The sequence below is a fragment of the Neltuma alba genome, unplaced genomic scaffold, assembly GCF_004799145.2.
Source record: "Neltuma alba isolate B1F8T4 unplaced genomic scaffold, ASM479914v2 tig00010189_pilon, whole genome shotgun sequence".
NCBI lineage: Eukaryota > Viridiplantae > Streptophyta > Magnoliopsida > Fabales > Fabaceae > Neltuma > Neltuma alba.
Window position 1 is genome coordinate 75291 of NW_021635128.1, and position 15911 is coordinate 91201.

Below are 15911 nucleotides of genomic sequence, written 5' to 3' on the forward strand. Positions count from 1 at the left end.
GCTATTTCTTTTGCGCTGGGCTAAAGTGATTTATATTGGTGCTGGGAGAGAAAAAAAAAAAGTGATTTGTACTGGTGGCTTAATATTTTTCATATATCTTTTTACTTATATTAAAATAAAACTGTCCTTTTATAAAAAAGCACTCACACACCGATTGATTTGGAGATTAGATTTTTTTTTTAATGAAAAGCGTGAAATCAAATAAATATATTATCATTACCATCATTAGTTATTACTCCTCCGGTCCTTAATATAGGACCCAATTATTGAGTTGGTTTTGGTTCTAAATATAAGAACCATTTCTCATATTTATCAATTTTCTCTAAATTACCTAGGGGTGTTCAAGGCCGGCCCGTCCCGGTCGACCAGTTCCGGTCCCGGTCTTATTGGGATGGGACGGATCCGTCCCGAAATTTTTCAGGACGGGACAAAAAAGGGACCGGGACGGGACGGGACACGGGACGGGGTCGTCCCGTCCCGGTTCCTTTTTTTAAAAAAAAATTAATTTTTTTAATTTTTTATATAATATCATTTTTTTCATATTTTTTTAAGATTTGAGACTATTGTATGGAACTATGGATATATTTATTTAGAGTTTTTATATTTGTTAATGATTTGAGATTATTGATGATTAGAATTTTTAGCAAGTTTTTATTGTGTTAAAAGCTTTTGTTTAGAGTTTTTAATAACTATTATATGTAATATTTTGAGCTTTTGTTTAAGAGTGCCCAAACAAATAAAAAAGATGTTTTTATAAGATTTAAGCTCAAAAAAATATAATTAAAAAAATTAGATTTTTTAAAAAAATGAAAAAAAATAAAAAAAAATAAAAAAATAAAAAAAAATAAAAAAATTATTTCGGGACGTCCCGGTCCCGTCCCGGATCCGTCCCGTCCCGACCGGGACCGGGACAACCCTGGGACGGGCCGGGACACGGGACAGAAAATCTGTCCCGTTACTGTTCATCGGGACGGAATCGGGACGGGCCTGTCCCGGTCCCGATCTGTCCCGTGAACACCCCTAAAATTACCCATATGGATACTCCCTCAACCATAATCAAGTAGAAGAGGGAGATGGGGTATTAAGAAAGATAATTATGGTATTTTAGAAAAAATGTGTCACATTTTTTATAATTAATTAACTTACCTAACTTCCTTAATCTAATCAAATTAGTTAAATGGATCTTATATTAAAGATTGGAGGAGTATTATAAAGTATAAAATTATTAAATTGACATCAAAACAAAGTACAGCCGTTTGGCCCAAAAAAAAAGTACAGCCGCAGGTATCAAAATTATAAGGAGCCATAAAAACACTTTTAACATGCATATGGTTCCAAAATATTTTTTTTAACCTTATTTATTAGTCATTTTTAATATATTTTACGCATTCTAATAAAAATTTTAAATTTTGTTCACTCTCATTTAAAATTTAATAATTTTATTCTAATTCAATATACATTATATATTATATTTTATGTAAACAAAATCAACACAATAATAAATAAAAAGTAAAATTACATATTCATACCAATTTTTTTTTTCAGTGTCATATAAATATGACAAAAAAAAAACATTCTCTCCTGTGAATAAGATTTATAAAACAATAATAATAATATTAAAAGCAAAAGAGAAAGAAAATTGCTGGACATCTCATAAATGGGCCAGGCAATCTCTAGAACAAGAACTTCTCTTCGCAATCGCGTCGTCTTCTTCGTCATCTTCCTCAACCTTAACCCCTACTTTTATTTTCACTCTCTTATCTCACTCTTCAACAGTTAGTTCCAGAATCCCGACCAAATACATCACCAAATTAAAGTATTCCAAAATATTTCCTTCAATTTCTCTTTATCTTTCCCTTTCCCCGAAAATTTCCCCTCCAAATTCATCACTTCTTCTTCTTCTCCCAATGTTGTCTTGTCCTTTGCTTGTTATCTTCACTGTCTTCTTCAGTCTCCCATTCATCTTCTTCTTTGCTCCACAAATCCTCCCTCCGGCTGACTTCACGTTCACTGTCTCCGACGACGTCGACGACCTCGCTCTCTTCACCAGAGCATCACGCGCCGCCCATTCCGTTTCCACCACCAACCGCTTAGGCGCCACAAATCCTAAACCCAAAATCGCTTTCCTCTTCCTCACGAACTCCAATCTCTCCTTCGCCCCGCTCTGGGAAAAATTCTTCCATGGAAATCGTAATCTCTTCAACATCTACATCCACTCAGACCCATCCGTTTACATCACCCCTCCCGGTGGCGTTTTGCGCGACCGATTCATCCCGTCGAAGAAAACTTTCCGCGCGTCACCGTCCCTGATCGCTGCCGCGCGCCGCCTACTCGCCAACGCCCTGATCGACGACCCGATGAACCAGTACTTTGCTCTTGTGTCCCAGCATTGCATCCCACTCCACTCCTTCCGTTACATGTACCGTTCCCTCTTCGGCAACGAACTAACGATTCTCACGAGTTTTACGTTTTCTCAGTCTAACTACAAGAGCTATATCGAGATACTTGCCGACGAGCCCAATCTGTACGACCGATATGTGGCGCGTGGGGAGCACGCGATGTTACCGGAAGTGACGTTTGATGAGTTCCGGGTCGGGTCACAGTTCTTCGTGCTGACCCGGCGGCATGCGGCAGCTGTCGTGAGGGATAGGAGGTTGTGGAAGAAGTTCAGGCTGCCGTGTGTGACCGAGGAGCCGTGCTACCCGGAGGAGCACTACTTTCCGACCCTTTTGTCCATGGAGGATCCGAATGGGTGTACCGGATTCACCCTCACGAGGGTGAACTGGACGGGATGCTGGGACGGCCACCCGCGCTTGTACACGTCATCGGAGGTCTCGCCGGAGCTGGTTTTCCAGTTAAGGCAGTCAAATTACTCAGGGTATGACTACATGTTTGCGAGGAAGTTCTCGCCGGAGAGTCGTGAGCTGTTGATGGAAATCGCCGATGACGTCATTTTCCGAGATTGAAGTATTTATCCTCTTTCAGGATCAGGACAACTTGGTAAGTATTTAACTTTTACTAGCGTACAGGGTATATTTTGGCATCTTCTTGCTTTTCTGAATTCCAATATATAATTTTTTTTTTAATTGGTGATTTAGACTTCTCGAATATTAGAAACTTCAGGAAGGGGATAAAATATCTTCTCTGTCTGCAAAAGAGGAAAAAAAAGAATATAATTTTTTTCGCCATTCATAAAATTAGATAGGCATTTTTTGCACGAATTTGGATAGACATTTTTAAGTTGGGGAAATATAAATTTGTCTAACTATCAAAATTGTTGGATGTTAAATCATTTCAAACTTTGAATTTTTAGTTTTATAAATTTAAATAATAAGTAATTTTTTAAAATTCAAATGCATAAGTTGGCTAAAATAATATTTAAAATGAGTTTATGAAAAACTTAATAAAACATAAAGAGATGAAGAGATAAATGTTTTTAATTATTTAAAGTTCTTTAAATTGGAGAGAGAGTGAACAATTGGATTGTAAAGACAAATTAATAATTTTAAATTTTTTGACATAATTACAAATAAAAATTAATTATTTTAGAATTTTTAATAAAATATTCCTAATGGGGTTGAAAACTGGATTACATTATAAGTTTTGAAATAAAAAAGAAAGGTTACCGATTTCAGCAAAACGGAAGGGAGGTCACTGTATTTTGATATTTTTATATAAATCATATCAAATAGGAAAAATGACAAAAAAGAAAAGGTGGAGATTACTAAATGCTAAATAATGAATGTCAACAAAAATTTATTATTATTTATAAATTCAATGTTGTCAACACTAAATAAAGTGTTGTATTAGGGATTTGGTAATTTTCAGTTTTTTTTTTCTTTCCAATTTTCCCTATCAAATATTTTAGGTAGCATTTGGATGATTCATAGAAAGTCATTCCTCTTTTATTCCTCTACTTTTTTAACCAGGAAAATCATTCCACTTTCATTAAAAATAACATGTGGTATGTAATTGTTATCAGGTTAATAATCATTTTTATTTTTATCCCTTCAGTATCCGCATAGGAACTGTTCATATCCCGAGAGTTTTTCTTTAAACTAAATGTTATCCTGAAAGTATTAAAAAAGCTGTAATATTGCGTTTTGTGAAATTTTTTTTGAACAAAATTGTTAATATTGTTAATAGAAAGGCCCCGCCCCCCCTAATACTTTTAGTGTGATATTGAGTCGAAACAAACTTATACAGACCTATAGCTAGTTCGTGAGTACTTCTAGGGCAAAAATGATTCTTAACTCAATTGTTATCATAGTCTTTTTATGGGGGCTTTGCATATATTGTAAGAACAACTTGGTGAGCATATTTAGCTGCTTGTTCGATATGATAATATGCTTCAATTCAATTTGATTATATCAGATATCATATCTTATATAAAAAAAAATATTATTAAACATACATTGTCACGTAACCCATTTATTTATACAAAACTAAGGCGATATTCTTGAATATGACGAGAATTGATTAGGGGCACCTTGGATTCTGCGAGAATCATACATAAAGTAGAAACCTGCCCCAAATATTCTTTTGATTAGCAAAACATTGCCATAGTTGGTAACTGTGATGTGACCTAAGTAACCATTTTCTTGCTCACTTTCCCTCCAAATTTGATGATTAGGTTACTCAGGAAACCTTTTCTGGATTTTTCTGGGATTTCGGCCCCACAATACTCGTGTTCTGCTGGGGTTGGTAATAGAGACACTGCCAAAAGAAACGTATAGAGATGGATGGATATAAAATTAAGATTTGCTTATCCTAGAAATTGAGTAGAATGATGATCCCTAAATCTAAAAAGGACACTTGAGAGTGATATGTACATAGTAAAATAGACTTAGTAAGTTTTAGTTTTTTATATAAGCAAATTTTGAACATGCTTCCCCCCCCCCCTTTTTGTCTTTTTTAAAAGCAAAAGAAACAAAATTTGAGATGCATTTGAGACATCTTTTCTAAATTGTCCTCATTAATCATCACTCTTTACTAAATGAGCATATCATTAGATGAGGGAAAAAGTTGAGCATTAGTCACAAGGGCATTTTAGTTAAAAATTTTCAATTTGAGATGTAACTATTATGATAAACTAACTCTTTTCAATTGTGTGGGTTTATTAAAATTTGCTCCTACTTGAAGATGGAGGGATTAGTTTTTAAACATTTATCTAAGTAGACCCTTAGGAATTTGAGAGTTTAGTATGAAAACTACATAGGATGAGGATTGAATTCAGTCAATTTAACGTTTGTGGCCCTCTAAATTAGCACGAAATTGTCAGTTGAAGACAAGAATTATGGAATTTTTTGTGAACGAGCGATAAAAAGATGGAGTAATAAATGTAGATCAAGCAGGGCGTTGTTCAAGTGGTGGAATGGAATATTAAACAAGGGTTTTTGAAACCTTTTTAAACTTTGATGCCCCACATGCCTTGCCATTCTCTCTCTCTCTCTTTCTTTTTTTTTGAGGGGGCAGCATGACTTGCTGTATTCTATTACTTGTTTTAATATCATTTTTTTAATTATCATTTTATTCTGCTCTATTTTTTCACAAATTCTCAAGCATTAAGGAGAGATATTTCATTATATATTACCACCTCCGGTCCCTTCTACTATAAGCTAAATTTTATATTTAAAATCAGGGGTAGTATTTCTTACGTTTACAATAATGAGGGAATCTCTGTCCTTGTATTGTTCTTGTGAGGAATTTCTGGGCATAACACTGTTGAAGCAACTCACGTGAGGAATGCTTGATATTTTCTATAGCTCACGTGCCCCCTTCCCTTGACCATTTGGTATATACTACTCACGCGAATTTGTTTGGTTTTTTCCTGTGTCTTCTTTTTTATTCTTTATCTTCAGGGCATCTTTGTTGATAATGGCAAAGAAGGCATGTTGATGCACGGTGCCGCTGCCACTGGTAAAGCTTCATTTAGCAATATGTGAATAGAAAATATAAATTTTTGTTTTTGTTTCTTTAAATTACAGAATCAGTTGTGAGTGAAATGCCTGGTAAGTGAGAGAAGTGTCATCTGAAAATGTTGTCCTTCGAAAATAGCATTTCTAGAGAGGTATGCAAGGTTGTTGTGGGAGGAGGTTAAGAGAAAATGGATATCGTGCAATGATGCACGAATTCAAAAGGAATTTGTGTGGAAAGAAGCGGAAAAGCTAATGTCCTTTTTGGATGTCTGCGATCAAATTGGAATGATACAGAGAAGATTAGCATGGCCTCCGTGTAGCACAAATGTTTTCTTCGGGTAAAACTTGGGTCAAGTTAATTAAGTCAAGTAGGACCAAGTAATTAATTAAATTCTACCACCTATATGTATTTTACAACACATCACTTCTCATCACTTAACCTGCTATTAACTCTGTTAGTCTCAATGCGGGTTGGAGGTCGTGGGTGAAAGTAGGGAGGAGGATGAGTTCCCTGACAATGGAGATTGACTATATCGGAGGATGAGTTCCCTGAAGTGGTGGGTTTGTCGGTAATGGAGGAAGAAGGTGCCACATGGAAGAGATTGGATCAAAGGCAGAGATTTGAGCTGAAATTGAAGTTATCCTGGAGGATTGTGATTATAGTAGCGTTGGGGTTGAAGATGATTGAATAGCAGCCAAGAACTCAACCTTCTCTCTCAGTGATCGTGGTACCCTCACGGTGTTAACATTAGGTGAAGCGGTAATAGGTGATGATGTGTAAAATAAATATAGGTTGGACTTATTTGATCTAGTTAACTTGACCTGAGTTTTGTCTCTTCTTTTTTTTTTTTTGTGGGTCCACCAAATGTTGGATTGGTTCGAAGGGTAATTCTAGGGTATATTGTCAAAGAATTATTAATGAAACTCATATTTTGTCTTAAAAAACAAAAATAAATGTGAGATGATCCTTTTAACTCTATGGAGGCAAAAAATGGAGTGTGTAAATGTCTAAATGCTAATTAATGGAGGCTACAAATCCATATGTTGATTCATGTAAACCTTTTGGATTATTTGGGGGGCGAAAAAGAAGCTTGAATTCAGATTGCACCACTAAAATTTAATGGTGTGAATTGTAATAACTTTTTCAAAAAGAAGCAATATATTTGACTGTATTTTGAATTACAAGTAATTTTGACCTGGTGTAATATACCGAATATTTATTTTAAGGATTTAAATAATATTATGATTAGATTTATTAAGTAATTTGAAATTTGAAATTTAGAGTGATAAAATACATTGTTCGAGTTCAAGGTCTAGAAACATATCAAATCTAGAAGAGAAAAATTTAATGTGAAAATCCTAAACAAAATAATAGGTCCTAATTATATTGTTAAGCTACGAGTATCAAATTGTTATGCCATGATTAAGAAGCACAAAATCTTTCCCTTTTTTTTTTTTGGGCAAAATGAAGAAGCGCAAAATCGAAAGCCGTAAATGTTTATTAATATTTGGATTTCATGAAAATTGTAATTTACTATGTAATTATGAGGGAAAAAAATTTATCCAAAACTGATTAGATTAAGAGAGAATTACAATCAAGTCTTACAGAAAAGAAATAATTACTAAAAGGTCCCAATAACAACATTAACAGCTTATAATAATAAGTCTTATGGTGAGAATAACAACTTTTGAGACTTGTTTTTTAATTTTTTTTTGTTTGGAATCTCATTATAATTCTCCCTTAGATTAATGATATAATTCTAAGTCATAATTTTTAGAAAAGAAGAGAAATAATGGGGTTAAATAAAAATAAAATTTTTTAAGGAAAAATAAAAATTATTAAATAAAAAGGAGAGATAAGAAAGAAAAAGAGAGCTGTAAAATTCTATCTTCCCTTCAAAATATAAAATTCTTCTGAAAAAAATTTTGATCCAAATATAAGGTGATAAAATAATTAATTATGATTTTTTACTGTTACTCCTTATTACAAGGAGGAGAGAAAGTTTTAAATGTAGGAGAGATATGAGAGAAATTTTCAACAACATTCTTTAATAAACGTAAAATATATAATTTTTTTTATCAATTTTTAAAACACATTTAAGCTTGACTATTACTCTTCTAGTTTTATTTATAAGTCACTTTTAATATGTTTCACATAGATCAAGAAAATTTTTAAATTTTATTAACTCTAGTTTAAAATTCAATAACTTTTCAACTTTGTCCCTATTTAATATATATTATATCTCATGTAAACAAAGTTAACACAATAATAAATGAAGGGTAAAATTATACGTTCATACAAAAAATTTCTCTCAATGCTCTATAAATAGGACAAAAAATATCTTCTCTTTTTGGCCACAAAAAATATCTTCTCTCTTTGCCTTATAAATATTCATGTGGTCCTGTTTATAAGGCACTTTTAACATATTTGACACAGATAAAAAAAAACCTTAAAATGCATTAACTCTTCATTAAAATATAACAACTTTTTAAATTTATCCCTATTTAATATATACACCTTTTAAAAAAGACAACTATTTACATTGTAATAAATGAATAACAAAATAGTATATTTATACTAAAAAATTTAATAAAATAACTTATAAATAAGATTTTAAAAAAATCTGGTCTCTTCCCCCTATATAAACAAAACCATTTTATAGGAAAATATCAAGGGAGTTCATTTTATAATGATGCGGGACCCACACCATTTTAATGCGCCAACTACCCCACCGCATTCTTCTGCTTCTTTTGTCTCTCCCGTCCCGTGGCAGGTATAGTTGCCATTAATAGAGATTTAAGATATTTTTAAGCTTGACTTGATGCCTATAGAATTTCCGATCCACAAAGTTTATTTCACAAACATTTTTCTATGCAATGAGAGCTTTCTAACAATGTAATTTTTCCTTTTCAGCACTAGTGTTGGTTTAAAGATGAGAACTCCAATCCGGTCAAAAAAAAAAAAATGAGAACTCCAAGCAAGTACTAAGTTCCAACAAATTGGAATTGGAGGATTAAAGATGAGTTAATACTTATATTTAATCAGTATAAAATATTTCTGTTTCATTATTTGGGAAATTTAAAGTTACAGTTTAAATGTTAGAGGAGGGTTATGATTGAATATAATAATTTTATCAACTGAACTTGAGTTTATTGTTGAAGTTATGCTTGTTGAAAGTAGAGTTAATATTTAATCAATTTAGATTATTGCTAAATCTTATAAATTGAGAATGGGTATTTTTCTTGAAACTCTAAATCAAAGAAATTGGGAATTTTGATTAATTAAGTAATTGTGGATTGATTTCTGATTGAAATGAGTTGTTGGGATTTAGAAAAGATTTAATTTGATATTAAAATGAAAAACTAAGGATTATAAGTGAGATTTAGAAGTTAGAAGTAGAATTAGCAATTTTACGTCTATGTAGTTAAATTAATTATTTGTTTAGCAATTTGATTCATGAAAATTTGTGTAATAATTATATAGATTGAAATTAAATTGTTGGGTAGAAATTAGAAGCACACAAGTGTTGATAATAATAAGTTCGGAGTATAAACTTTGGTTATCCCTTCATATACTTATCAAATATACATAAATAAGTATCACAAATTAGTATATACTACCTCTGGTCCTTAATATAAGATCCCATTTGACTTTTAGTTTGGTCCTAATTATAAAACCCTAATCCATTTTGTCTCTCATATTTATGCATTTTTTCCCAAGATAGTCCTTCTAATAATGATAGTTCTAGCCAATACAATTAACTAGCAAGGATATTTTAAGAATGACAATACTTATTTATTACAAATAACTAACTTAACTTACTTTCTTAATCTCCTCAAATTAGACAACTAGGTCTTATAATTAGGACCGGAGGTAGTATATATATATATATAAAGATAAGTTTGTGTGCGTATTAAGTTGTTTCAGAAATTGTTGTGCCTATGAAGACTAGATTTTGAATTGTTTGTTTTGACTAAAAATTGTTATAATATGCTTTTAAACTTTTCAAGCACGTCTGGATGCATCAAAGCTTGTCTATTTTGAAAATTGTTCAAGCATGCTTGTGTACTATGTTAAAAAATTTTGTTACTTATGAATAATGTTATGTTTTAAAAGTTAAAAATGTTTTTGGATTAACATATTATGATATGATTGTAAAGTTGAAATAATATTATTATCTTGAAGCTACTAAAAAGTATGCCATACTAACGGAAGTTAGGTCTAGTAGAAGAGACTAGTCCTTTACAATGTGACAAATCAAGGTTTAAATCTCCACTGAAGAAGTATTCATATATAATGCCCGATAATACCTCAAATTGAATTATTCCTAATAAAAAGATACTTGCAACTAACAAAATTGAAAAGAACATCAAAAATTATTAAGACGCCAGGCTTACGTAGACGATGATCATTGGCAATTACATTGATGGCTAGACCAAGACTTCCTAACTAGCAGGACATCTCGTAACATACATCTCATCTTCCAACATGCTCCCTCCAATACTTTTTAGGGAAAATTTCAATTGATGACCTCTGTAGCAACATAATTTTCATTTAGAACCAAATAATTCTGAAACATCACTGCAGAACCAAAGGATCCAAATGAAATTAATTGAGGAATGAGAAAGACATAATTGCCCCTAATAACTGTTTCCTCTTAAATTTGGAAAAAATGAGGGCTGAAAATTAGGGCTATTCTTTCTGCTCTTTTTTCTCTCACTCTAAAATCTCACAGACTCTTCCCTTTCTCATTCTCTAAACTCATCGTCCATCTTGTGCTTCCGTCACTCTGAAAAGTCATACAAAGGAGATTTATCGCTATTCGTTATGCTAGTTCTCTCACTCTCAAAACTCACAGAGGTCGTCCGAGAAAGGTTTATCGTTACTTCATTAATGATCTTTTGCTTATATCTAGTTGGTTTTATATTCAATATCTGTGCAAAGAAGATTTGATAATGAGATATCCCAACCTATATTTCACTATATGTCTCTTTCGGTATGGGTATTGTGTTATGTCTTTTGTATCTCTCCATATTACCTCTTATAATTGGTCATGCTTTCCGATTATCTTGTTTGTGATGTTTTTGTTGTTGGCTGATTCATTTCCCCTCTGTAATTTCATATGATTTTGTGAATTTTCTGTGCTAAGTGGTAAATTGTAGCAATTTGTTATTTAGTAGTGTAACGATTGAAGTTAGGTCATTTACCAAAACTAATGCATTAACAAGCTAAATTTACAAGGAGAACTAATGCATGACAATTAGTGTCTTTACAAGTTTGGGATTTATGTAAGAAGGAAAGTTGCATGCTATGAATTTACCATGTGTTGTTATATAATAGTAGGAGTTGAATTATATGTTTATGATTCCTTCATTATTATGAATTATGATTATTGAACCTATGTGAATTTATTGACAGTACTTATTATTGTGCCATAGGATCAAAACACTTCACTAAGATTTGAGTTGTATGGTAGCTCGTTACTCATATAAGAAATACGAAGTTAGTTGCCATTACAAAACTATTTCAACAGATAAAAACACAACCAAAAAGAAAGTAATGACATAGCAATTGTTATATTTTCTATTCGGGATGTAATTTAAGCTACTTTAGAATGTGTTAAAATTTGTATACAAAGAATTTTCACAATTTCCTTTTTAGGGAATATATACTATGAGTATGTTATATGTCAATTAATTCTAATCTTCTGTCTTTCCCCACCAATTTACAAGTATATGGTATACTATTGACAACTGAAATTAGGAAATCTAAAATAAGGATAAGTTGATTCACTAGAGAAACTCGTTCATTTGCAAGTAGGCTAGTGTAACTAAAAAGTTGAATATAATAATATAACAAGTCGAGGGACTATTCACTAGTAGAATTAGGCAATTTGTAACAGGGATACGTATATTGACAGTAATAACTCGTCTATTTGCAAGTGAACTAATTGAGTTGAAAATGTTAAACCTAATTTTTTACAAGTGTGGGAGGGACTTGTAAATTATCATATTCAACTTCTTAAATTCAACTAGCTTACTTGCAAATAGACGTATTCTTATTGTTAATATACATATCCTTCTTGAAAATGTTATAATTCCACTTATGAATAGTTCCTCCTAGACTTGTGAATAATCATTTTTAACTTTTTTAATCACATTACTCCACTTAGAAATGTGCGAGTTATTGTTGTTATGTGTGTATTTGTATTGCAAATTATCTAACTTCACTTGTGAATAGTCTCTCCCATACTTGTGAAAAATGATGTTCAACTTTTTCAATTTAACTAGTTCACTTGCAAATGGACGAATTCTTATTGTTAATATGCGTATCCTTATTGCAAATTGCCTAATTTCACTAGTGAATAGTCCCTCTAGACTTGTTACATTATCATGTTCAACTTTTTCAATTAAATTAGCCCACTTGCAAATTGATGTGTTTCTGTTGTTAATATATGTATCCTCATTACAAATACGCAAATTTCAATTATGAATATTCCCTCCCAGACAATTAACTTTTCCAATTAAATTAACCCACTTGGAAATGGACATATTTCTTTTGTTACTTTATGTATTCTTGTTACAAATTCTTAAGTTCCAATTGTGAATAATTCCTCTTACACTTATAAATTATCAAGAACATTTTCAATTAAATTAACTCACTTGCAAATGGACATATTTCTGTTGTTAATTTATGTATCCTTATCGCAAATTCGCAAATTCTATGTGTGAATAGTTCCTCCAAAACTTGTAAATTATCATGAGCTTTTTCAATTAAATTAACCCACTTGTAAATGAAATTGTTCCTGTTGTGAATTTATGTACCAAATCTCCTATGTACAGATATTGAATATAAAACCAACCAAAACTAAGCAAAAGCTCATTAACGAAGGAATGCTACTGGGAAAGCATGTGAAAGCTTTGATATATTTATTAATTCGAACTTTTTAGATTCTCAACAGAGTGTGTGTGATGCATTTTAAGAGAGACAGAGGAAAGACTAAAGAGAGATAATAATTGCGCAGAAACTTGTAAATCATATACAATCATATTTTCTACACTTTTTATATCTATCTCTCAATGAGTATGTTATATATGTGTGTGTACTACGTATAAATGAATAAATGAGATTGCTTCCAAGTTTTCTCTCTCAATTATACCCTCCTCTTGCTTTGTATTTTTCTCTGGTTGTAGAGCCTAGAATGCACCACAATGGCAATACCCTGCCACCTGACGACAATGTCTATAAACCTCCCTTAGATAATCTTTGTGAGTTTTGAGAGTGAGAAAACCAGCACAATGAATGGCGATGAATCTCCTTTGGATGACTTTTGAGAGTGACAGAAGCACAAAATAGACAACGAGTTTAAAGAATGAGAAAGGGAAGAGTTTATGATATTTCAGAGTGAGAGAGGAAAGAACGGAAAGAATGGCCTTAATTTTCAGCCCTCATTTTTTCCAAATTTAAAGGGAAACAGTTATTAGGGACAATTATGTCTTTCTCATTCATGAATAGAAATTATGTTGCTACAAAGATCCTTAAATTGAAAATTTCCCTACTTTTTATAAAATATTAAAATTTGAATTGATTTGGTTAAAATCCTACTTAAGGCTGTCTAAGTATTAAATACATTTTTATCAATTTTACCCATAATTAATTTTCTATTCTTTCTTCTCATTATTTTATCATGTTACATTCTCTTTGATACTTTATCTCATCCCTACTAGTATCTTTCTCTCTTATATGCCTTTTTACTAAATAAGAGCATACTTGAGAAAAAATTTTAATTTTTACATACTTATTACTTTTAACTAATTTTAACTATCTTTTTAAATGACGTAATTAAGAGGATCTTATAAAAAATAAGAGAGAAAGAACATCATCATGCGCCGTTTGGATGAGCGCTGTTCTATGCATATTTAGGAACACACGTCTAAACCATTCCATAGCTGAGCTTCTCTTATCCCTGGGAATCTGATTACGCCCTTGGCAATTTGCACAGGAACAAACCCTTGTGATATAGATCGCCGCATCCACTGAGATTTACTTCTGCCCATTCTCACAAGTGAACGAACAGTCCTTAAAAATAATCCATTCAACTGAGCGAACTTCCTGAAAGCCTTGCTCAATCCTGTAGAACCAAGAAAGTGTTTGCGGAAACCTGCTACGCATACCCCTGTCCATAGCATCGCTCCATACCACATTATTACTCTGCCACCAGTGATGCCTGAATATGGCCATAGCCATTTCATGCGAGAAAAATCCCTGCCCATGCACCACTTTATTTCTGTGTTCCATATGATATAAACCCCAAGAATTCGAGCCTTAGTAAAATCATCACGCAAATTCGCATGAGCTAACCACTTCTTGCACCATCTAACAAAACCCTCATCCCTCATAGATGCTTATAGTTTTAGCCTTCAGGATCTTGAATGTCTGCTGTAACATTCTTTACATCCTCTACACCAGGTTGCAAAACTGATTGCAGAAATGGGCAAATCAGCTGCATTAAAATTATCTTCAGAAGAGGTCATTTTGATATCCAAAAATTGCTGAGCAACGGTCAGACAAGTGAGAAATGTTAAGGTAAACTCAAAAAGTTTGAGTAGAGCTAGATCTAAATCTTGGCTAGGTAAGTGTAGTAAAGTAGGAGAAGTAGTAATGAATCCTGTAAACCATCCTCCATGGCGGTGGTGAAAGGAGGGGCCCAATTTCATAATGATAGGATTTCTCTCATTTTTTTGCTAAAAGAATTGTAAATTATTGTACGTGAGAGAATGTAGGAAAAGTCAGCAAACCTTCAGAATCATATGATTTTTATTGCAAACAGGCACCAGGTCAAATGATGCAGGCACAATAATAGATTATAGATTCACCAAACCAATGGCGTTCTCAAGCTTTGCCCCTCTTCATAAGGCTTGCTTATGTCCACACCGGCTACAGCAATTACCAAAGACTACCTAACCCCGTATAGCAGGCAAACCCAATTCATCATCAGCCTGCCAGGAGTATAGCATGAAACCAAGATGGAAGCTTAGAGAGATTAAAATGCAGACAGTAATATGCTAAGAACGTCACTGGAAATATATTTAAACTAATGCAGGATTCACACGATACAGGCATATTGACAAGATGAATATCTTAATACATAAAGTTATGTATTGGACTTTGGCCGGAAAAAAGAAAAACAGGAAGTTGTGTATTGGACAAGAAATTACTTCATTTTTCTAGCAACAACAAAGCCTTATTCTACTAGATGGGGTCGACTACATAGATCGCACGACGCCATTGAACTCTATCTAAAGCCAAATCTTTAAGATATTGTTAATTTAAAGATTTCGTTCAATAACTTCATGAAATGTTCTCTTTGGTCTTCCCCTACCCCTTCTTAAAGGACTCTGTTGTTTGATTAATCCTTCTCACAGGCGCATCCAAATGCCTTCTTTGCGCGTAACCAAACTATTTAAAATGGTTTTCTATTATTTTCTCATTGATGGCAGCCACTCTAACTTTTCCACGGATATATTCATTACGAATCCTATCTTTTCTTATATGATCACACATTCATATTAGCATTCTCATTTTAGCCATCTCTGTTTTATGTTCATGCTGTCCTTTTGAAGTCCAACACTCACTACCATATAGTTACTATCGCTTTTCTCCATTTAAATCACCCAACTTGAATTCTATAATTGACATCACCATTAATTTCAGTATCCTTTCGCTTTTTTGTAACATATAGAAGAGCTTGCCTCCTTAACATAAGAGAGTCCACATACTAGATAGGAAGGGGGAGGGTGGTTAGAACCAACGGTTGGCGTTTGCACTCATTAATTACAGAAACATGCCATGTGGATGGAAGTTAATGCCAACATCTGAAAGAAGAAAATAATTCAAATCTAAATCAAGGAATATCTTTGATAGGGCAAAACCGTAGCATTCTTCACCCGTCTCCCCCACCCCAAGGGGGGATAAAAAAAAAAAACAAGGGT

The 15911-nt window shown here is 32.8% G+C and overlaps 2 protein-coding genes and 1 pseudogene across 2 annotated transcripts; 2 read left to right on the top strand and 1 right to left on the bottom strand.

The window, feature by feature from the left end:
• Window positions 1-1735: 1735 nt before the first annotated feature.
• On the top strand, window positions 1736-6229 carry LOC114754786 (glycosyltransferase BC10). Its single transcript, XM_028943613.1, has 2 exons — window positions 1736-3000; window positions 5862-6229. Exon 1 carries the CDS (start codon window positions 1908-1910, stop codon window positions 2964-2966), a length of 1059 nt encoding a protein of 352 aa, XP_028799446.1. The 5' UTR covers window positions 1736-1907; the 3' UTR covers window positions 2967-3000; window positions 5862-6229.
• On the top strand, window positions 6171-6237 carry LOC114754802 (uncharacterized; annotated as a pseudogene).
• A 7219-nt stretch (window positions 6238-13456) lies between these two features.
• LOC114754788 (uncharacterized) lies at window positions 13457-14736 on the bottom strand. The gene is made up of 2 exons (XM_028943614.1): window positions 14718-14736; window positions 13457-14397 (listed from the first exon to the last, which is right to left on the bottom strand). Exon 2 carries the CDS (start codon window positions 14316-14318, stop codon window positions 13839-13841), a length of 480 nt encoding a protein of 159 aa, XP_028799447.1. The 5' UTR covers window positions 14319-14397; window positions 14718-14736; the 3' UTR covers window positions 13457-13838.
• Window positions 14737-15911: the final 1175 nt, after the last annotated feature.

Bases quoted from the DNA above. Each gene is read 5' to 3' on its own strand.
- LOC114754786 (XM_028943613.1), top strand. From the start codon at position 1,908: ATGTTGTCTTGTCCTTTGCTTGTTATCTTCACTGTCTTCTTCAGTCTC.
- LOC114754788 (XM_028943614.1), bottom strand. From the start codon at position 14,318: ATGAGGGATGAGGGTTTTGTTAGATGGTGCAAGAAGTGGTTAGCTCAT.